General features: G+C 37.6%; 1 protein-coding gene across 1 annotated transcript in view; it reads right to left on the bottom strand.

Moving 5' to 3' along the window:
* LOC306869282 (protein ENTREP2-like) overlaps nucleotides 1-24015 on the bottom strand; it is a gene marked incomplete at its 5' end in the record, with an annotated part of 110081 nt that extends 86066 nt beyond the window's left edge. The window contains one exon of the mRNA XM_079415973.1: nucleotides 23791-24015. Coding sequence (XP_079272099.1) covers nucleotides 23791-24015 — 225 coding nt within the window. The remainder of the gene's footprint in view (nucleotides 1-23790) is intronic.
* Between the last annotated feature and the right edge of the window lie 567 nt (nucleotides 24016-24582).

Here is a 24582-nt window from a genome sequence, read left to right as displayed (position 1 = left end):
CAACTGAAGTAATTCCAAGTCATTACAAAGTGTGGGTTTATCTTATAATAATGCAAAAAGCCACAAGACGTACACGGACACGTGCTTTTAGGCACAAAGAGCAGGGCTAAAACCCTCTTAACTACAGTAAAATAAGCAAATACTGTAAATAAATAAACAATTATAATTGCTACAGCCTCTTGTAGCTTATTTTATAAAATTATGATATGACAAAATAACAGTTAAAAGGTATAGTTCTCACCAAAATGAAAATTCATTTAGTCAAAAATGTCTTTCTTCTGTTGAACACACAAGATATTTTGAAGAAACCAAACAGTTTCTGGCTGTTTTTTTTTTTGTTTGTTCCCCATGGAATTCAATGGGGACCGGCAACGTTTTGGTTACCCATATTCTTCAAAATATCTGCTTCTGTATTCAGCAGAAGAAAAAAAAAAACTCACATTTGGAACAACTTAAGACTGAGTAAATGATTACAGAATTTGAATTTTTGGGTGAACCATCCCTTTAACTATGGTCTGAGAAAAAAAAGCACTTCCAAGAATAATAATTTAAAAAAAAAGTCTAAAACTGGTTAAAAAAAAGCAATTAAAAAGCAAACAAAACTGAGCTGGACTATGGCAGCTTTTGTTTCCATCCAGGATTCTTAAAGAGCCATTAAGATGATACATATTGAATATTTTTCATCGTTCTGCCATTTATTCACACTGAATGCAGGATATATGACAAGCAATATTGCATTTCGCTATTCAGCCAAACAGCTTTTCTGGATGGATGCCAATGAGACTCTCCAGCACCTTCATTTAACGGGAGGATGAGGGAGCATAAAAATAGTCATGTCAAGTTGAAACTTCTCATTGTCACCACCATTAATCAATGGCTACATTTACAAATGATGTTTACTGTTATTATAGCATTAAGAATCCATTACTACATTTGTTAATGCCGCATGTGTAATCAGTTGTCAACTTCTCCGCTCTCTGTTTTTCTCTATGGCCCTGAGCACTTCTGGATATCAGCTGGTCTTCAATGCTGCCACAACGTGGGTGCTAAAGATTTCACAAAGCAGACACTTTCTGTAAGGAAGAACAGCGTCAAAACTCGACAATAAACCATGACATGTCAGTTCCAAAAACAGCACATTAATGATGCGTCACCACCACAACAGACCCTAAAACCATCCATCAATGACCTTCACAATACAGAGACACTTTCACACAAACAGGCCCATTTGAAGGTATTAAAAGACATTCAAAGAGTAAGACTCTTTTTCGTAATACACAAGGAGACTGTACTTCAACCTGGCAGTCTGACACCTCACTTAACACACTGCTCTGGGTGAAATATACTGTAATTATACACACACCGCATTACTTTAGTTGGCCATTTATCAAAGAGATTTCGCAGGTCGGCAGAATTATTAAAGCATTTTAAAGATATAGATATGTCAGATATGTGACTCAAGGTAGAATAAACTATATTTACTGTCAGGAGATATTTTCAGAGAGAAAGCTAGAAAGGTCTGAAAATCCTTGAACAGAAGCCTTTCTTATAGCGTCAGTTACCTAAAGGTTTGTGTAAGAAGCATGCAGTGGTACAAACTCTCCCCATTTATCTCAACACCAGCCATCCAACATTATCAACATGGCTCCACATGTGGGAAGAACCAAATTGCCAAAAAATGTCAATTTCCTTGATCAGTATTTTTCTCTTGATTTTGCCTCACTAAAAATATCTAAACCTAATTAAAACGAGATTTAATTGCGAAGCAAAATTGTGGTTTAAAAAGAGAAGGCGTGTGTATATCTTAAATGAACCTTTATTTATTTATTTTACATTTTACAAAAACCTCTTGTGCTTCTTAATCATTATTTGGTCCCACTTTATATTAAATGGCCTGAAGTACTATTTATTTACATTTAAATTAATCATTTGATACTATGCGCTTATTGTGTACTTGCATGTTTTAACATTGCACTTCTATTTTAAAAAACACCTGCATGTAATTACATCTGTAATTAATTTCAGTAATTACATTTATAATTACATTGTTGACCCATCCCATCCCTTACACCTTAATCCACCTTTAATAGTTCACCCAAAAACGTATGATGTTCTGTGTCAGCAGCACAGTAAGTGGATATGCTGTTTACGTTGTTTACGCTTTGATCTGAACGTAAACAACGTATCCGCATACATACAATATGTATGATACGTTATTTACGTACGAGATACTCTCCAAAATGGCGCTATAGGATGATGCGGAGGACACGAATTGTTGAATAAAGTCGTTAATTTTGTTTTCTTTCCGCACCAAAAATATTCTCGTAGCTTTATAACATTACGGTTGAACCCCTGATGTCAAATGCATTATTTTAACGATCTCCTTGCTACGTTTCTGAGCCTTGATCGTGTAAGGATCTTTGCTGTCTATGGGAGGGTTAGAGAGCTCTCGGAGTGCATCAAAAATATCTTCATTTGTGTTCTGAAGATGAACAAAGGTCTTACAGGTTTGGAACAACATGAGGGTGAGTAATTAATGACAGAATTTTCATTTTTGGGTGAACTACCCCTTTAAACCTACCCATCTCACCAAATGTGTCCTTAACCTTACCCGTATCCCACCTCAATTGCAGCAAAAGTGTAAAAAAAATGAGTAGCACTAGGTGTATGTAGGGATTCAGAATATAGAGAATATAAGAAAAGTCTCTACAGTAGTCACAAAGATGGGAGGGATCATTTGTGCGGTTTTACCACACAGCTTTACTCTGCCAATGACAAGCAAGGAGAGATATATCTCAGGAGAAAAATACAACAGAGAATGTGGCAGAATGAGATACATATAATGGGAGTGTGCACGGGGGTGAATGTGAATGCTATAGGACAAACCTTTTTCCTCCTCACAACGCAATAAATGACAGGAGGATGGATGCAGGCTCCAACAAAGGCACAATATTGAGGTATCCATCATCACAGGGCTTCTGTGGACCTCATATATCTGGTGCTACTTCAGGACATGCACCTCTTACCATATGGTGTGCTACAACAACAAACGCCATTAAATGCCTTTAGGGGAAAGTGGGGTGAGTTGTGCCAGTTTTTACTCAAAGTGACTTTAAAGTGAGGTCATGACAGTAATGCCTTCAACTTAAGAATGTACATATATTTCAGGATGTGGTGCATCCCTGAGAACAACAACTTTGGATCTGAAATAAATTGTTTCAGAAATATAGCTTTTGGGGAAAAAGTGGTCTTGTGGCACAACTTGCCCCTGGTGCGGTAAGTTGTGCCTTTGGGGAGAATACGTTGGGGTAAATTGTGCCAGTGATTTCTGAAGTAAAACAGAACATTTTAATGTTATGAACTGTAATGCTATATGAAAGCAAGACAAACTCAATACAAAATTACTTATTTAAGGTTTATTTAGATATTGTCACCCTATAAAACTGTTGGAATAAGTAATATTTTGTAGTTTTGGGGAAAACACAAAAAATCTTAACCACAATATTTGATATTTGTGAATCATTTCAGGCAAAAAGGCTTTGGCAATAGATGCCTGTTGACATACATAGAACGCTGTCTGTCAATTATGTAACATAAGAATAAAGTAACTAGGCTAATTTCTAAACATCCTATTGTGACTTAAGCCACTTAAAAACTGAATAAAACTTCTCTTTAATAAAACAGTGCCCCCTCAAAAATGAAATCAGTGTTAGCTAAATTAAACAAATGGCAGGTAAGTCAAACACTGATGAGGCATGCCCATCTCCTCACTTCTCCAGATTATCCCCTGTGGGTATGTAGGTCTAGGTGGTCTGGATCTGGCCTACTACTTAACATCCCACTTGTCAATGCTGCAGGGGAATATAAACTTCTGCTCCCTTCTGGCTGTACCACCAAGTTTTTGGGGTGTGGGTAGTTTCTTGAGCACATCACCTCTAGGGATGACTGGCACAACTTAACCCAGGCCCTTTGGCACAAATCACCCCAGACCCACAAGTTTGAAAAACTAGCATGATCCAGATGTTAAGAGCTAACATCATGCCAACTGTATAGACTCATTGTGTAGCCTGCTAAAGCACTAAAACATGTGTGAAATGTTTTCAAACTTATCTATAATTGTTCAGACACTACAATCAAAAAACCTTGATCATAGAAATTTTACTTTGAAAGGAAAAAAACAGGTTTTTGAGCTAAAATGTGTTTACGTCTCATGCCATGTGTCTCTCTTCTTTGGAGGATGAGTAAAATGGATGGCTTTTCAAAATGATGTGGTCACATGACCAATTTCTTCTATGGTTTTCCAGAAACAAGGGGTGGAACTACTTCCCCCCTGGCACAAATCACCCCACTCTCCCCTATATATATTCGTTTAGGGGACCCCATCAAAGGCAAAACGCACCACCTAACTCATCCACTCCCCCTAGCTGGTACCTTTGGTGTTCCTTCAGAAGATGCTTCAAGGGAAGCTTTGATGTGTTTTGATGCCATGTGTTTCACATCAAAAAAATTGCAGTGGATGTGATCAGCAACACTGTGCTGCTGAGGACCGTTTACTTGCACTCCCTCCAATGCCAAAAAACACACGGTATAACAGGGATATCTCACTGAGAGACTGGAAAAAGAGAAGATGGAGAGTCAGCGATGAGTATTGCATCACGATAGCAGACAGTGCTCACACTTTAAATTGTCTAGACTGCGTAATTGAAAATGAATAAAAATGGCTTTTTTGAAGTCAGGCCACCTTTGGGGATCTCAAATCAAGATATAAATGAATCTTGCTATCCATGCTAACAGAATTACTGCAGTCGTCATGAAGCCGTGGCCGTATTGCCGCTAATGAAGGGGACGTGATGGCGTCTGGAAACATACAAATCATTAGTGCCAGGATGCAGCTGGATCTGTGGCCTTATGCGCACCTGTGCATTTGTGTATCAGTAATCGAGTTTTTCCCTCTTTCCTTCCTGTGTGGCCGTCCTCTCTTCTTCTCCACTGTATCTGAATGCTACACACTCTGCTTTCATAGTTATTTGGCATCTCAGGGTTCCATCGGGCCTCTGTGCTGATCTGCAGCGAGTCCTGTGCTAAGAGCGCAGGGATCCAGGCATTTTCCCAGCTGTCAGGGAACATATGAGTAACAGCTGAATGATGGACGTCACGAGTGATGAAGCGGGCCGCTCCTCAGAAGAATGGGTGTGTCAGCAAGAGAACAAAACACAACCCTCAAGAGTATGACATATACACTTTGAAATTTAAAAAAAAAAAATAATAATTATCCATGTTATAGCCCCTCCCACAGCTAACAAAGTTATTTTTGTGTAGAAAATGCTCATCAAATATCCATAGGCCAGAGGGCCTAATTTATTTTTGAAAGTAAAAAACTTTTCACATAATTAAATTTTATATCTTAAAAATGTTTAATAATGAAGAATAAGCTGAATCTTTCAAATGAGAAAAAAAAAAACTGTCGACAATATTAGCAGTAATGTTATAGTAGTTGGGCTATTGCAAGCTGTTGTGAAAAATTACTGTATATTAATTTTATTCAAAAAGAATAATAAAAAAAAAATTATACTGCACTGCCTACTATGTATTAAAATAACATTTCCTTTCAAAAGTTTGGGGCAGTAAGTTTTTTTTCATACATTAATACTTTTATTCAGCAAGGAAATGTCTAAGTTATCAAAATTGAAAAGTGCACAACGGTTTCCAAATTAATTTTAAGAAATGTTACCTAAACACTAAATCAGCTTATTAGAGTAATGGAGTGATGGCAGCTGAAAATTCAGATTGTACTTTAAAATATAGTAAATAGAAAACAGTTATTTTAAATTGTAATAATATCTCACAGTTGATATTTTTTGTACTGTATTTTTGATCAAATAATTGCAGCCCTGTTGAGAATAATAGACTTCTTTCTTGAATCTTGACTTGAATCTAACTGAACCTGAGCATTCAAAAAGTACTATCTGAAAATAAGGGTGCAAATTGGACAGTTCATCACGATATGATATACTCAGTCTCATAGCCAGCGATACGATATTTGCCGATACCTCAAAAAATTCTACAATACGATTGCAATACAATTTGATTCAGGTGTATATTTGATCGATTTATCAATATTATGATAGTAAATACATTATTGAAGCAGACTCAAGACAGATATAAACAGGCAGTGATGAGATGTATTGACAGAAACTGAGCAGATCAGAAACTGTACATATGATGCAAAAATAAACACCTGGGGGGTTGGGTTTTTTTTCAGCTTGTTCAACTTGTAGGAAAAACAAGTCCAGATAAAACAATATGAGAAATTGATTTAACAAAATGCCATGTGTAACTGTAGGATTCAACCAATAAATTAACCAAGCACAATTTCCCCAGTATTCATCTTCTGATTGACAGGGAGAGTCCTCCATTAACATTCACAGTTGTGCGTACTCCTGACCCAACTGAAGCACCGCTTCCCCGGTGCTATTAATCAGGCACCATCAGCCTCGTCCTCTCAGGTTAGACGGTGTGAGAGCTCAAGGATGTGAGCTACATGCTGCTCAGCCTCGGGTTAGGAGAAGCAGGTGAGAGCGACATGCAGACATCAGAGCAGACGTGTGACCTGACACCAGAGAGAGGTGACACAGACCCAGACAGAAACTCAGAAGGAGAAGGGTCACGCAAGAAACAGGTGGATAAAAGTGTTTTATGCTAAATTTACTTATGAGGAGGCCCAGACACTGTCTGCAACATCTTCTGTACTGATTTTGAAGGAAATATGGTATATGATAAAATCTTATTGGCAAATGGAATCATTAGTCAAAATATTTCATAAACAAAACCGTGATGGATGGCTGATGTGCAAAGCCTCGTGAATTACAGGCCAATTTCAATTCTGTGGAAATCTGCTGAGCTTTCTGTTTTTTGGCACAGATGCCGTGTGGACCTGTTTGTGAGGGATGTTGTCATTTACTAGGTAACAGAAAATGTGTGCTTTTAAATGCCTTCCTCTCCCATTTTTGCTCTTGTTCCCATTCCATCTCTCTCACACACACACTCATCTTAGTCTCTTTCCGCCCTCATCTATCTTAATCTCTCCTCCTCATCATTCATCAGACACCCTCAGCAGTTTCCCACTGGTGGTTTGGACAGGAAAGGTTTTGGCCAGGTGGTTAGTGCTGTAAAAGGTCAGGGCCGGTGAGGACAGTCGCTCCTGCAGAGCTGCTTTCTTCTCTTCTAGGTCCTGGCAGTGCTGTGCGTCCGTGTTTTCAGCCAAGAGACAAAGACCAATAGCATCTCTCTGTAGTGCCAGGACCAACTACTCCGTATCATATGTTTTCTTCTCTTTCATGATGAATCTTTTACTTAACTTCCTTATTTAAGATCTCTATGTTTGTTTTTCTTCCGCATTTAACCCTCTGATGGTTTAGATCTCTGTACCCTATAGTTTTTTTTGGGGTCTCCAGAGACCCCAGACAATAACATTTAATTTTGTAACAAGATAGTTTTTTTTTTTACAAATGTAATTTTACTCTGTTTGTTAATGTTTTTACTCAACATTTGTGCAGTTTTTGGAGGATTTATGATATCTTTTAAATTTCTATAAATAAATAAATAAATATTTATTTAAATTACAAATTTACAAAAAAAACAGCATTTCATGTAAAATTCACTTTATAAAAGGCCCAGATTTCTAACTTTCATTTATGGGGATAACATGGATCATTTTAAATGATTTAATGTATCATTTATACCCATTTTTTGGAAAATGCAGTTTTAAAATAAAAAAATATCACTTTAACCACTAGATGGCCATAGAGCTCCACTATTTGCTATTTGAGAGACCTGAAAGATATCTTTTCACAAGTTGGATTCAGTTGGATTCATATCTAAATATTATAAAATCACAATTATAACAAAAATAAAATATTTTTTGTCAAAGTTTAGTATTTTTTGTACTGAAAAAACCCCAGTTTTTCAATAATGTTACATTATGATTAGAATCAAACCTGAACAAAATGTTACAAAGAGAAATGTTGGAGTCTTAAGATTTTATCATTTATTTCAATTATCTATTTTTAATATAATTCTACAATTTTAATCAATATTTCAGTTACTAACTGTAACAGAACAAAAATGAACAGAAATGAACAGTTATATTACATATGAACACATGAACTGAACAGCAATAACAAGTGAGCAAATAAAGCAGTAAAAAGATCAAATTTAGTAAAATAATTCAAACAACGAGGAACAATAAGTGTGTGTGTGTGTGTGTGGGAGAGAGAGTGTGAGTGTGCACATTTTCAATGTGTCAGTGTCACCAATTTATTTTTGTGGTGGTACTGCATTTTGGATGATTTTATTTTACAAATGATAAGAGAACGGTTTTTATAGTCTCAAAAATGTGTTCCTCTATATGTGTGTGTGTGTTGTGAGCAATATAATTTAGCATTGTGGATGTTTTTTTCATTGGTGGAAGTGTGCCACTTTATTTGTGCCATTTCTGTCGATGTGTTCTGCGTTGTTTCTGATTTTGATGATGAATTTTGTCTATTTTGATTGCGGGGTCTCCAGAGACCCCGAAAGCCACGAGTGTCACAAATTTTGTCACGCTAACATAAAAACAGATATCATTCCAATTTTTTTTTTTTTTTGTAGATCTAGAAAGTGTTGAGAGCCGTAGAAGGTTTCATACCATTTGGACAAAGGGAACATTTTTTAAAAATTGAGCAAAAGTCATTTGGGGTCAAAAAGACCCCGTAAACCATCAGAGGAACAACGTACATTATGTGAAATTGATATTTAAAAGCATCATTACAGTGATGGACCCAGACTTTTTTGGTACAAAGTGTATTGGCAGGATCAAGCACAGTTTAAAAACAGGGTTATTTTTGCTAACTGAAACAAAAACTAAAAAGTAAAAAAATTATGATAAACTTATTTTATTTAACTGCCAAGATAACATTTTTTAAGTTTAAGTGCAAATAAATAAATAAAACTAAATAAACTAAAACTTGTAAAAAAATACTATACACAATAAAAACAAAACAAATGACAAAAACAACAACACTACTAAAACTTTAAAATTGAAGTGAAAACAAGAAACATAAAACTAAAATCTAATTCAAAATATTAACAAAAACCATAATAGTATATCAATATTACTAAAATAACTCCACTGAAAAGCCTCAATTTCATGGATATTACATCTGAAAGCTTGTTTTTTGTTTGTTTTCTAGAAGCAAAAAGTACATTTGGGGAAAAAAAGACAGTGAAAGCAACAAAACGTCTTGTCAGCTGAATCACTAGCATCACTTTTTCTGTCACTTCTGCATTGTAACATTTAATTTTCTTTGCCAGTGCTTTGATGTTGGCATAAAGACGAGGCTTCTTTGATTTTCGTGCGAGCATGAGATGTGGAAGGGAAGATCTTGAAAAAAATTAAAACTACCAATTGCCACATCAGTCTGATTAATTACACACCACTCAAGAACATTCACTTGAATCACACTAACTCTAATATAGCTGCCCATCTTGCTGCCAAGCCAAATTTATGGGTGAAATGAGGGAAAGGAAGAGAGAGGTGAGAAGTGCAGAGAGGCAGATGCATAATCTGAAAAAAAAAAAAAACCTTAAACTGATGAGGTTATGCTGAGGATTCCCTGGTGACCTTTTCTTTTTAAATTTAATGTTTTTGCCATGTTATTGAAAAGACAGTAAAGCAGTGACGGAAGGGAGAGATAGAGAGAGGGAGTATGTGACTTGGGTATACATGAAGCCTGGTGCTTGACATGTGGAGCACGTATGCCAAGCGCTAGACCACAGCTCTGACCTGGGACCTTTTTCTTATTAGGAAGCAATAATGTGTCCGGTCTGTTCCTCCCACCCCATGCTGATGCCACACGGAGCCTTTAATGGGACATCCATCTTGGCTTGTCACATCATTTCCTTCCGCTCTTCCCACCCTGGAGCTAATCTCCTGTTTAGAGAAATTCCAGAAACATGGGCTGCCTAAACGGAGTTCGCTACAAAACTAAAAAAATCGCTTTAAAAAGGTACTTTATTTCTTGTTTGTATGTTTGTTTGTTTATTACAAATGAATTATAAAACCAGGATGTGGGTCTCAGCAGCACGAATGTCTTCAAGAAGTCATTATTCATCAAAAATAATAGAAGTGGTAGTAGTAAAAGACAGTTGCGTTTAGAAATTTGAAGTTTCAGAAGTTTATATATATATATATATATATATATATATATATATATATATATATATATATATATATATATTAATTAATATTTTTATTCAGCAAAAATTAAGCAGAAGCATTCTTTTTTCTGTAATAGTAGCAAATAATAAAATATAATGTAATAAATAAAACATTTAAATAAAATCTTGCTATGCATTGTACATAATTATTTGTTAATGAGGCCTAATGTTCCTACACAAGCAACTTTCAGTTGAATGTTTCATCACAGATGTGCCCATAATGTGCCCTCTTCTCTATATTATTAATGGATAATCGTTTGACCTCTTGACCCACAGTATATATCTCCTCGGCCTTCAGGGCTTGAATGCATCAATGTGTACAATCACTCTCCATCTCTTTCATTACAGCAATCTCTGAATGCTTGAGCTGGACTGTCCTGCTATAATTAGAATTTTTAGAAACAAACCCCAATGCGAACATTTTTTAAAAATCAGACAATCACAAAAACGAACAGCTTTGTATTGTGCATCTTTACTTAATAATTTTCACCATCGTTGTTCTGACATGGCTATACCTCGGTGCACTGCTGGTATTCAGACCACAGGTCATACCCTTTCTCAACAAGCCCATTTTACTAATCGGAGCACAAAAGAGCGGCATACATCCAGCGTGCCATTGATCTGCCTTTGTACAGGGCCACACTGGGCTCATAAAGCCTCTTTGTGTCAGAAGGAAGTGGAGTGAAAGTATGGTGGCAACATGGGGAAGCACATCTGATTGTTCACTCATTTGGGATGAATACAGAACACTGCCTGACCCGGGACAGTCCATTTATGTGGCGTAGGTTAAGCTTGCACACAGCACTGACCTATTGACCTGGTCCTGGTCCAGGAGTGTTGGCTGTCTAACTGAAGGGATGTCTATTTTGCTGCAATAACGCCATGTACTGACTGCCAACATATCTATGGCTCAAACAATGTTACAGTATAAAAAAAAATCTGTTTGTTTAACAAATACACTTTACCTTTCTAAACAAGAAATCATTTACTTGACCTCATTCACCATTTCTAAACCTATTCTGTTGAGCACATTGTCAGATACTGTGAAGAACACTGCACTGTGCAATAGTTTTCATATACTGAAAGCATAGTGAACAAGGGCTGTCGAGCTCCAAAAAGAACAAAAGAGCACCATAAAAGTATCATAAAAATAGTCCATACCTGTATGACTTGTGCATTGCAAGTCTTCTGAAACTATAATATAGCTTTTTGTGAGGAAAATTACGATCTTCTCATTTTCTGTAGACTTATTTATATAATTAAACTTGGTGTGATGTGACCGGCTACAAGACCACATAAATCTATCCACCTTATTTTTAATGTAAGAGCAGATGAAGCCAATTTTACCTTAAATGTGTGAAGCTTCGGGTGTCATCCGCTGCCAGTTATTTTAGCTGTACAAAACTAGTCTACAATGCTGCTTGGAATTGTAAACTGGTATCGAATTATTTCAATTTATTATCAGAATCATAACTGAATTGGACCGGTTGGTTTGGACTAGACTGGATTATAGCGCAAGTAGTTTTACCATTTCCTGCACTTCTAAATATTTGCCCACAGCAGCTTATGAATCGGAACTCTCGCACATTCACAGGAAAAAACTTCCTTCCACACTGAAAAATGCCAAGCATTTGACATCACTGACATCAGTCCTGGTGCGAAACAACTTTATGGGCCAAGTTTGAATATGCAAACGTCGGAATGAGATTTGAGAGCTGTGGGGGACAAGTTCTCCTTTTGTGTTATACAGAAGTCATAATGAATTAAATTCTGCACTAAACTATGGTGGTGTCAGAAGATCTGGAATATAGTGCATAACACATATGATTACTTATATGAGACTAACACATTACTTATAACACCATTCCAATTTTGTATCTCTATTTCTGTTTCACAGAAGAACAAATATAACAGTCTGAACAAGATGAGCAATTATGACAAAAGTTTCAGTTTGATGTGAACTATTCCTTTACATAAACAAGAGAAAGAGATACAGTTCTACTGTTAAGCATGAACAGACAGAGGAACAATATAACACTCCATCAGATTTATATAAAACTTCAAGGCACCTTTTCTGTGGTGTGAGAGCTAATGGTGTAAAAGCTCTCTGACATACACACAGTCACTCTGACATTTTGTGAACATGTTTCCATATTGCTCATACACCCAACTGCACTCAAATTCCCTTTTTTTTTTTTTAAATACAAAAAAAAACATAGTACAACATAGTAGTTTTTGAGAATAAAAGCGGTTGTACTGCAAGTAAATATGTAGGTACACTAAGGTACACTAGGATCAGTAAGATTTTTTTGTTTTTAAGAAATTCAAATTAAATAAAAAATATTAATCTAGTCAGCAAAGACAATGTAAATTAACCAAATGTTTTATTTTTTTAATTAATTTTTTAAATAAAGGAATACCACAAAAAATTTAGCAGCATATAAAAGATATTCAGCATATTAGACTGATTTCTGAAGAGTCAAGTGACACGGGGAAAGTATTCACACCAGGAAAGTTCGCTAGTTCACTTGCTTTGGACAGGACCAAATATTTTTTTATGTTTGGTTCAGTTCGCTTTCACACCGCCCTTTTTGCAAGTGAACCAGAAACTGTAAACAAAACCACATGTGTGCTTAATGTCATTCATTCATTGGTTCATCAATTCAACCGTACCGTGCATTTGGAAGCGGACCGAGACCACTTCCTCAGCTGGGTCTCGGTACGGTTGTTTGATCCGCACCCGAGTGCGATTGCTGTATTCACACCTAACCGATCCGCACCAAGGGGGGAAATGAACTTGAGTTCGATTCAATCGAACCAAACAAGACAGGTGTGAATACACCCCAGTAACGGCTGCTGAAATTCAGTTTTACTTTCACAGGAATAAATTACAATTTAAAATATATTAAAATATTAAAACATTCATTTAAAACTGTAATTTATTTCTACAATATTACCGTTTTACTGTATTTTTGAGCAAATAAATGCAGCCTTGGTGAGCATGAGACTACTTTCAAAAATATTAAAATTCTTATCAACCCCAAACTTTTGAACGGTATTAAAGATTCTGCCTGTATTAGACCAGCCTGTAATCCTTATCTGAAATATTACACTGTCAACAATGAGTTGATTTAATATAAAAAAATATCTCAAACAAACACATACACACAGACACACACACAACACTGACTCGCTTTCACATGAGATAGTATGAGATACACCAAATACAAGAGGGTGAACACAAGAGGTCATCTTGGACTAGGAACACACAAATCGTTCTCAAGCACAAACGTCTGCAAGACAGTCATACAATGTATGTGGGAGGTTCGCGTTGTGCATCTGTGGGGTTTAAGGAGCAGGAGAAAGAGGAGTGTACTCAGTAACACATCTGCAGTCCTTGACGGGAAAATGTCTTTTATATCCTATTTGAGATTTATCACTGCGAAGCTGCAGCTCACCACAGGCTGCTGTTAAAACTACTGCCTCATAACAGCTCTGACTCATCCCCTGAGCTCACATACAGACACAATACACAACTCTTTAGATGCTTAGCTTCAATCTTTAACTGCTCTGGGAGCAACAAAAGTTTGAAATGGATTTCCACAACAACAGAAAAATGTGTATGTATTGGTATTTGAGAGCAATATTTCTCTCTCTTTGTCTTCAAACACTCCATTCTCTCCAATAAAAGTCTGAGTGTGTGTGTAGAAGAGATTTCCACACTAATTACAAGTAGTACCTTTCACCACGTCACTCGGGGTCAATATTCAAAGCCACCGGTGATGTAAAAGGTTGAGTGTGCTGTATGTTGCGTTTGATCATCAGAAGCCCAGTGCAGGTGCGCTAGCCAGATCCAAACACGTCTTAATGATGCACCACAGCCTCGGGAGCAGATCACTTTGACAGCAGACACTGGATGCAATCCTTTAACTCAGATCTGAGAGGCAGTAGGCATCTGCAAAGAGATCTGAGGTGCATTATCCAAGGCGCAGGCATCCAAAGCCTTGGCGAGCAGCAGATCCTAGCCCTTGGCCTGGTTTTTTGACGGACAGCTCACCAAATGGAAGCTAATACCTCCAGAGTAAGGCTAACCGTACGAGTTGATCTTATTATGCCAACTTCTCGGTTACGCCTTGGCTGGAGCTCAAGCTTTTTCATGCTAAAGCTCATTAGATTTATATTCATGCCCTTCGGCGTAGATCATCACACTGTATATCTCTTATTTGGGATCAATATGTCTTATATGGTTTACAGAGCGAGGTGGGAAGCTTGTAAAATTGTTAATCCTCTTCTTGCCTGCAGGTTTCTTTGCATAAAAAATGATCTTTTGCTGTTTGTTAGAAATGTATTCAATATGTAATTGAGGCTTGCTTGCTTAGATTTTCATCAGTAACCCAATAAGTTTCAGTAATTGTACAATGACTAATACTTTTACAACATTTATTAATCTAGGTTCTAAAAGTTAACTTCAACAAACTATTTTTTTTTGGATGAAAGAATTGTAATTTTTGGGAAAATTTATCCTTATTGAAAATTATTACACTGTAAAGGAGTGCCTGACAGGAGTCATGATAGGATGGACAGTCGATGTTACTTTAAGTGACGGAGAGAAAGTAACACTAGCATATGATCAATAAGACGAATATTAGTGTAGCAAGGATAGTCTGAGTCCCTGGAGATGAGACGCTCAAATGATAGGAAAAATGAGCCTACTTATAATAAAGAATTGCACAATGAAAATGAATTACTACTGACCGCTGACACCTGAACAGCTTGCAGGCTCACAGGGGAGCTCATAACCTGGGAGTGCACAAAAAAATGAGGTCACCGCAAAAGATTAATGACTAAGGCAGACATTACAAAGCTGTGCGATACACTCAAACAAAATAACCAGGCGGGAAAAACATGCAAATCGAGTCATTGATCAGAATCCATCTAATTAACTGATCTAGCACACTTTGTCAGAGATGGGTGATTTAACTGTGAGTGACGTGAGAGCAAATTCAGTAATGGAGCCTACAGAGGAAAGTGATTGATCCGAGGAGTGTCCAGTGAGAGTAGGCATGAGACCAACCACTATGAACCCTTGAGCTCCTGAATGAACTCATCCTTTCCCTGAACCTTATTTTTAGGTTACCTGACGAAGCATTTTTCCAATGTTTTACAGAATGAGATTAAAATTGTATTGAAATTTCTTAATTTTGCAAGAGTTTCGAAGTAAGCACTTCTGGCACAACGTTATCCTGCACTACTTCACAGACAATGAGTGGAACAGTCATTTATTATATTCAACAACAACAACAACATCGGCTTGTTACGTGCATCAGCATCATTACACCGTAATGACTACTTCAATGCATATGCGCAAAACTTTCCAGTTTCGGTTTTTAATCCAATCAATTGTATACATGTCCTATTGAATGGATTAGAAAAGGTTTATCCCACCCCTCTCAACCCAGTTGAAATTTCAATCGGTTTGGGCATTTTTATTCTGATTGAGATGTTTACATGGAGCAGTTTCATTCAGATTGGACTTTTAAACCAACTGTAATTGGAAGACAATACTCCATGTAAACGCACCTAGTGATGCATTGAAACACCGAAACAAAATTAAAGTTGAACTTAACCTAAAAAAACTCAAATAAATTTAAATTCAGGCACAGTAAATAACTGGTAATTCGGTGTACTGTTCAAGTTGTTGTGTTTTCGAATAATTAAAAAAAGATATAGTAAAGTTCTTGCAACGAGCCATCTTTCATTATTTCAGACAAACACATTTTTACAAATCTTGGTACTCTAACATCATTTTTCTAACAGTGCATCCACACTGCTGACAAGTTTACCTGTAGTAGCTTGTATATACAAAATACACAATCAAAATGTGTCAAAAGAAGCATTAATGTATCCTGCAAAACAATTTTCTCTGAAACTGAATTATTTGCTGTAATTTTTGGTTGCTATTTTCGGTGCATCACTAACTGGTATGCACCATCAAGGTCATGTGCATAAAAGTGAACTGGTAATATACAGCAGTGTGGTTCCATTCCACTGAAAGAGATGATCATAAACACAGTCACTGTGTGAACTCACATGTAAGTACCTATTTAGTGTTAGTTTTAGCTACAGTGAGAATTATTGATGTGTTGGTAGACATGTGAGCAAGGAAGCATTATTCTTTCAAGGTGTCGGTTATTGCACTTCCTTTAATGGGCAGCCATTTGCAGGAATTATGAATTACACATGGACTGCTCATGGAAATCTCGTCTAAATATGGCCACCTGCGCCTGAGAAATTTCATTAAATGAGATCCATCCCACCTCCTCAGTCTTTAATCATGTTTCATATTCAGAAACAATTACGCAAGGCAATTTAGCCAACCCAGGAAATGAACAACTCCCATCCAGGCCTTTTCTCTCAGGCAAACTTGTAATTTACCAATTAGTATGCAAAGAGAATTGAATTCTGCCAGCTCCACACACAAACCACAAAGGCTATTTTTCCTCTTTAACTCCATGTCTGAACCATTAATCACTAATCAAAGCTTTTAATGACACAAAGACAGACTCTTGAATATGTACGCAAGGTTCTACTGCTGGAATTACACTCTTCTAATGGTAAATCCTTATGGATGGAAAAACAACAGAACTTCTCTTGCATTATCAAAAGCAGTCCAGATTTTCCAGTTAAGGCAGAAAATGCAATCTTGAAGTAATGTAACTGCTAAACATCTACAGACCTATTCAGGAACTACGATTTAAAATAAAATAATAGTTCAAATTTGATTGGAATATGAATTAATTTTCCAATTTTAGCGTTAAAATACAACCCCTATCACACTGCAAATACAATGCGTTTTATCCATCTCTCTCTTTCTTCCTTTCTCATCACAATGTTCCAATGAGGCTTCTCTATCACACTTTACAAAGTCTCAATGAAATAAGGCGATAAGTATGATGTATTGAATGCAATGCATGGGCAAGGATCCAAAATAGTGAGTGGAGACCTGGCTCCTCCTCTGTAAAGTATGAGATGAATTCTGCCATAGAGTAAACAGTGGTGATCACAATGAAGTGAGCGGATTAAACTGAGCTCAGGAGAACTGACAGTGTTTTTATTTGCAGGTATGTTGGCATGAAGACGAAGGGAAAAGACAGGGATGAATTAGAAGAGCTGAAAGGAAAAGTTGAAGTGCCGAGCTGGGATGGGAGAGTTCACTCATCTGGGAATTCTGGAAATAAACCCAGTCTCGCACTCATTATCGAATGCTCACATTATTGCATGTAGATACTAAAAACATAAGCCCTCCAACCCATCATGATTAACAGTCTAATTTAGACCACATTGTTTTAGTGCCTGGCGTGTGAAACCACATGATGCCCACACAAGCACTCCTACATACTCACTGGTCACAAATATACTAACACGGTAAAGAAAAGCTTAATGTTTGAAAACAGGACTTGAAATTATGAGCAGTGTTTTCCAAAAGCAGAAGGCCTGGAGTTTGATGTTTTCCTCCTGTTCTAAGTCTCTACGGCTGTGTTACACGAGTCAGTTCCGATGCTTGATTAATGTGCAGCCCAGCTGCAGAGCATTTCTACAGCAGAAGCACACACGCCAGATGAGAAGCTGACATCACACATTTGTGAATCTGGGATTAATTAATAAAAATGTGAACTTCTGTACAGAACCCTACATGGTATTAGGGACGAACAGATACTGAGCCAGATATTATGGTTGATGCTGATTCATATTCTGGCCAATAACCCATAAATGGACAATATTATAATAGCTGGAGTCTTGTCTGGTGTAGAATTAGTGTTAAGACGACATGTGAACTTCAAGTGAGTGTTCTTAAAAGTGGTAAATCTTTTATTTAAATAATCTATTGAGATGCCTTGGTGTTGAAAATTGTGGAATAAGTGGAAATGATTGAAGTCACAAAGAAACTGATATAGCCACAGATTTTTTCTTCTGTATTGTGACATGCATCTGATCGTAACGCTTTATCACAATAGAAAAAAAGCAGGGCACGGACTTGGTTCTATCAGTTGTTGATTGGATTTTGAAAACAGATAAAATAAACTTGAGCTTGCAGGGACAGGGTCTGTGTGGACTAAATGACTGGAGAAGTCATGCATGTCACAAGAGAAAAGTTTACACTGGAATATCAGTTATGACATGGGGGAAGTCGTGGCCTAATGGTTAGAGAGTCGGACTTGTAATCCGAAGGTTGCGGGTTCGAGTCTCCGGCCGGCAGGGATTGTAGGTGGGGGGAGTGAATGTCCAGCGCTCTCTCCACCCTCAATACCACGACTAAGGTGCCCTTGAGCAAGGCACCGAACCCCCAACTGCTCCCCAGGCGCTGCAGCATAAATGGCTGCCCACTGCTCCGGGTGTGTGTTCACGGTGTGTGTGTGTTCACTGCTGTGTGTGTGTGCACGTTGGATGGGTTAAATGCAGAGCACGAATTCCGAGTATGGGTCACCATACTTGGCTGAATGTCACTTCACTTCACTTCACAAATAAAAAATGATGGCCAAATAAAATAAAAAGAAATGAAAAAGAAAAAGGAAAAAAGAAACATACATGTATTAACTCTCTCTCTCTCTCTATATATATATATATATATATATATATATATATATATATATATATATATATATATATATATATATATATAGGGTGAAAATAAAAATCATTTATGCTGACTTTAAATATCCAATAACGGTAAATAGCAATAACTTTTAAAATATTATGTTAATAATTGTTCACAATTCTCTGATGTTGGTTCATGGTCACATGCAGGTAAACAAAGCTTTATTTCAGTGTTTATTTAATAACTGAATTATTTATTGCAGTTATTATACTGCAGTTCTTTTGTAAACCCCCGGGGGTTCATGAATCCCACTGGGAAACCCTATTTATCACTTGTACGTGAACGTATTACACAAATCAATAAATAAATGAACAAACAAATGTTTTATGAATCAACAGCTGAAGTGATATTTGAGCACTTGCTCTTCCATCGCTCTCACTAGCTCTGTGGGAGTTTGTGAGGAGGCAGTTGAATAAAACAAAATTCTGAATCAATACACGCATCATCCTTTTTCTCAGCCTTCTCCTGTAATGCCTTCAGAAGGACTCAGATCTAAAAGTTTTCAGTGATGCAGGGCACATGAAAGTGACGGAGGTGCATTCACACATTAACACCCTACTGCAACCAACCTTTGCCAAATAATAGTACATCTGTTTACATCACAGCATGCCCATTGAGAGAGTTCATCCTTAACCGTATGTCGTGTGTAACTGTCAGTCAGGTTTGCCCTTGTTGCCAACTCCCTCTCCAAATGGAGCACTGCAATGAATTTCATCCCAGAGTGGCCATCCAGAGCAGCAGGGCTACTTCAGACTGCCTCCACTCTGTGCGGGATAATGGAAAAAAGGGCACCTCTGGATAGCCCTGCAACAGGATTTCCTCTAAGCTGCTAACTGACTCAGGGTTTATACAGAAATTAAGGGAAGCTTTGCTCGAAATTCACTAAATGCTGTTGCAAACATTACAAACTTCACACATTCAAACATACAGTATACACTAAGAGACTTTTTGCACTGAATACCTGTTCAAGACACTGAGGCCAACTGCATTCTGGTTAATGTGTATACATTACAGTTCAAAAGTCTCTTAAACATTCTCATAATACAAAATAGGATTTATTTGAAACAGAAATATTTTTCAACATTATAAATGTCTTTAGTGTCACTTTTTAAAATCAATTTCTTGCATCCTTGCTGGAAAAAAAATATTGAAAAAAAGAGAGATTCTAACTGACCCTAAACTTGTGAATAGTAGTGTGCATGCTCGACAAAGCTGAGCTACAATCACATTATCAAGGTACATTTATAAAAAAAAGCTGACTGTTAACATTTTAGTCGAGCTAAAGAGTGTAAAGTCATCACGAAACCAAAGTTGCGACAGACTTCACAACCATATTGTGATGTACTTTCCAGCGAAAGGCTTTCAAAATGTAAAAAAAAATTGAAGGGTGGTGCTTGATTTTAGCCATCATTTGATGATTGGACAGCAGCAGAGTCACTTCAGAGGAAGAGCATGTTTTTATGAATTTTGATTAAATATTACAAGTACAGCGGACCCTGTACCAGTGTGGGATAAACGCTAGGATTACAAGGTCAAAAAACATAGTAACTTTTTAATAAAACAGATAAATTTTTAAAGCAAGGTTGATTTTAATTTTGGTTTGAAAAAAGTTTAGACTTACTGAAATCAAACTTTTCAAAGAACACGTGAACATACTTACATTTACATTTATGCATTTAGCAGACGCTTTTATCCAAAGCGACTTACATTGCATACAAGTTACAGTTTTTACATTTTATCAGCCCTCACAAAGAGTTCAGGTTATCTTTTTTTCAGTTCCAGTGTTGCCAGATTCAGCAGGAAACTGTTCAGGTCTGCGTGGAATGTGATATGACAGAGGGTCATTTCATATAAGCCTGTCAGGATTCATTTTGTTACCCTAGTGACCTGTCTGTTTATGGCTGTCAGAGTTCCAACACCCTTCTGCCATATTCCTTCCAACACTGAAGATTCTCTCCTGCAGACTGTGATGGGCCTTGAATGAAAGGATCTGTGTTTGAACAAAATAACTTGTTGCATAGCAAAAGAAGGAGAAGCACGAGTTAAATTCTCACATGAAGGTGGATTAACAAAATACTTCTGTGTGCACACGCACACGCACACACACACACACACACACACGCACACACACACACACACGCACACACATAAATTCAGAGATCTCCTGCTGATCAGGCCTCCCTGCTGTGGTCAGAGACTTGATGCAGGCTCTCTGTGTCTTTCTGATGTTACAGCAAAGAAAGTGGGATGAGAGATGAGGGGGAGGTTTGGAACATGAGGAGCAGAAAACTGAGAGAAAAGATGTAGGGGTTCTTAACTGTTAACCTCAACTGTTAACCTGAAGTCCTACCAAAAAATATGAAGTTTTTATCTTTCTCTGCCCCTTGTTCCTCAGCCTCTGCTCTATTCTCTCTTGGGAAAAAAAAACGTCTATTCAATGGGGCAATATACTCAAGGTACACCTTTGTACCTTATCTACCCACAAAGGTGTATGTACCCATAAGATACTAATATGCACCATTTGGGGGTACAAAAGGGTACTTTGTACTTTTGCCAACTAGGTACAGCTATTTTACTTTTTTTTTCTGACTTTGAGTTTTCATACCATTTCAGGCAGTGTCAGTAATATCATTCAGTTTAACATACTAAACTACACGAAAGAACATTTGTAATTGTTTTATATAAATAAATACACATGCATTTTAGGACCTTATAGTACTATAGAGACATATAATATTTGATCTTAATTATTTTAAAATACCTCAAATTATTTAAGGGAACTGCAAAAAACAACAACAAGGTGATTCAAAATTATGGGGAAAAAATGGTGACAGCGGGTAGTCTGCAGGTTAAAGCAATTCCCGACAAAGGGTAAAACGGAAAAAAAAACACAATTGGGCTAGTTTTGCATAGCAATTGGGCGTTTTTTTTTTTCGCAAACCTGGCAACCCTGCAAAAGATGGATAGATATTTATTTTGAAGTTTGCTTGCACAAAATAAACTGAAATACAATGAATTGAAAGCAATATAGGTAAAATAAATAAATAAATATTATCAATATACTAGGCATCTTTAAATATTCAAAAATATACCAAATAAATTATTTTTTCTTAAATTATTTAAACGTTCTTGACACTTAGAAAAAAAAAGAGAGTTGTTTTTTGAAAGGTTCTCTGCAGAACCCAAAATGTTTTTTGTATGGCATGAACCATGGAGTGTAGCAACGTGATGTAAAGAAATGGCGGCATAGTTACATTTTGAACACTTTAAATCATTACATTTCCCCCCTGCACAAGGACAAGCACACATTCTGTTCATCCCCCTGCCCAGCTCACTCAAGACCACACCATTATTCCAGACTCTGATTGGTAAGTAATTCTGCAGAGCTCCATTATGTTCCAACAGCTCAGCCTCCTGTGAGGAGCACAGCATGTTCACCAGCTCTTTGGCGCTATAACCTCAGGCCTGGACACGTTGATCTGCCCCCACTACAACCCAGAGGCGCAAATTCTATCCCAACACCCTATTAGATATTTAAAACCAGCTAATCCTCCTGCACCTTCAGTATACATCTACATGAAAATCTATGAAACCATACCATTCATAAGAAGAAGCTGAGCTTTCTCACAGTCACGTTTCCTTATCTGCTGCGTGCAATACATTCAGCGTCTGGAGAATGATCAGTGAGCCCTGATGTTTGACCTCTGACCCCAAGGCTGGTTATCTTTGCCACCACACATGTCCCATCCCATCTAGATTACATTTTCACAACCATAATTAACACCACTGAGCTTTACATACACCTTCTACGGGAAGAAATAAAGAGTGTGTGCCTTCATAAATATTTACTGTACGGCATTAAATGTTAAGGTGTTGAAAATACTGTCCTACAAAAGTTCCTTGTACACTGTCCTGTAAAGATGAATCAGAGGGTTGTGCTTATGCTGCTTTGTGAAGAGCAATGGCGATGTAATTGTTACTAAACACACACACACAAACACGCAATTAAATGTTTTTTTCTGTTCTGAATGACAAATGCACTGTAAAAAAAATTGAGGATGACAAAATGTGGTGTAGCCAAATGGACAAATCCAGACATTTCAGAAATTAACATAAAAAATGAATAATTAGGCTAATCTCCCAAATGTTTGAAGTTGAGTCTTTACTATTAAGATATCATCTTAGTCTAAGAATCAATAAAAAAGGCTTGCCAAGAAGCAGCAGGGTAGAACAACAAACACATTAACAAAACGGGTAAGGTCACTACAAAATTCAACATTTATATTTACATAAAACAAGAAAACTAGATAAATTAAAGGTGCAAAGCCATTTCTAAAGTGTATACTGTGGTCAGACACTGTGGAAAAGACATGACCTTATTGTGATTTATGAACAGAATTATTCCTGTCCGAAAATCTAACAAGGATGCATTAATCAATACTAGCCAGAAACGAATAGCCTGTTGAAACACTTTCACATTAAACATCAACAGGCATAAGTGAGATGCAAATGAATGTGCCTGATCTTCTCTAAGCATTTGGCTTTATTCTGCTGCATTATAAGAGGCAATTCATCAACCACACAGCCTTTCATAGGTGAGCTCACCTGAGCCCATGCAAGCAATAAAGCAGCTTTAAAGAGTCCCTCTGCCCCCCGAATTATTTATAGGCTACTTAATTTCGCATTTGGTGAAAATTGTACCGCTGGCTCTCGATGGTGAGCTGGAGAATTGAATTATAAACTAAGAATGAGCCGCGCGTGATGTGATTGCTGACTCTGCAGTTGCTGGGGGTCACAAATGGCGCGTAATATCAGCCCTCTGTTCAGGGGAAACTCCCCTGAAAAATACATATCGTTTGACAATAAAGGCAACTTACCGAGAATCCAGCCCAAAAGGGACACGAATGTCTCACCCTCGGAGATGTAGTGAGGGCCAAAGCAGCGAAACTGACAGCCAAAATCAGACTCCCGAGCACCATCTGTGAAACTCCCAAAGAAAGCATGATGCGAGTCCGGGTTCGAAACTCTCTCAGCCGCGAGAGGCTGCGGGACAGAGATACCGGGCTCAGAGACCGACCCCTCGGCATTGCACTGACAGGCATGGTCACGACTAAACAGTTTAATTGAAACCAAAACTTGGGTTAAATCAGCGGGCTTCGAGTTTACAGGACACCTCTGGGTTCAGTCGCTCCGACATACACAACGTAAAGCCGAATTCATAGCGTGTTGCCAAGACGCGCAGACCGTCATCCCGTTACAATGTCCTGCTCTCAGTGTAAGTGCGCTGTTTTCAAGCAGGTGTCTCAACTGGCGCTATCCAAAATCATTTCAATAGGACAGTGAGGTAAGCTCTGCGCAAACGCACGCTGTATGGTCGCCAGCTTCGAGGAAACGCTCGGGATAGGTGATCCATCAAATCCGTTCACAGCCGTGACAGTCCGTTAATGAAATCTCTCACGGCTCTGAACAGAGAACGTCTAAATAATAAAGCTCGCATTCAGAGGAACGAACTTCGCATCGATCGCGCGTATGTGATGCGGTTTGAGGTTCCACGACGCGTTCCCAACGTTCGACTCCACTGTAATAACGTTCGTTCGAATCTTGGACAGCCGCAGCAGCAGCAGCCTCGCGCTAGTAGTCTGTCAGTTAGATGTGTGAGCAGGTGCTTG

Source organism: Barbus barbus (genome assembly GCF_936440315.1).
Source record: "Barbus barbus genome assembly, chromosome: 1".
In the NCBI taxonomy this organism is placed as follows: domain Eukaryota; kingdom Metazoa; phylum Chordata; class Actinopteri; order Cypriniformes; family Cyprinidae; genus Barbus; species Barbus barbus.
Note: the sequence above shows the minus strand (reverse complement) of the source record. Positions and strands in the feature narration are given on the sequence as shown.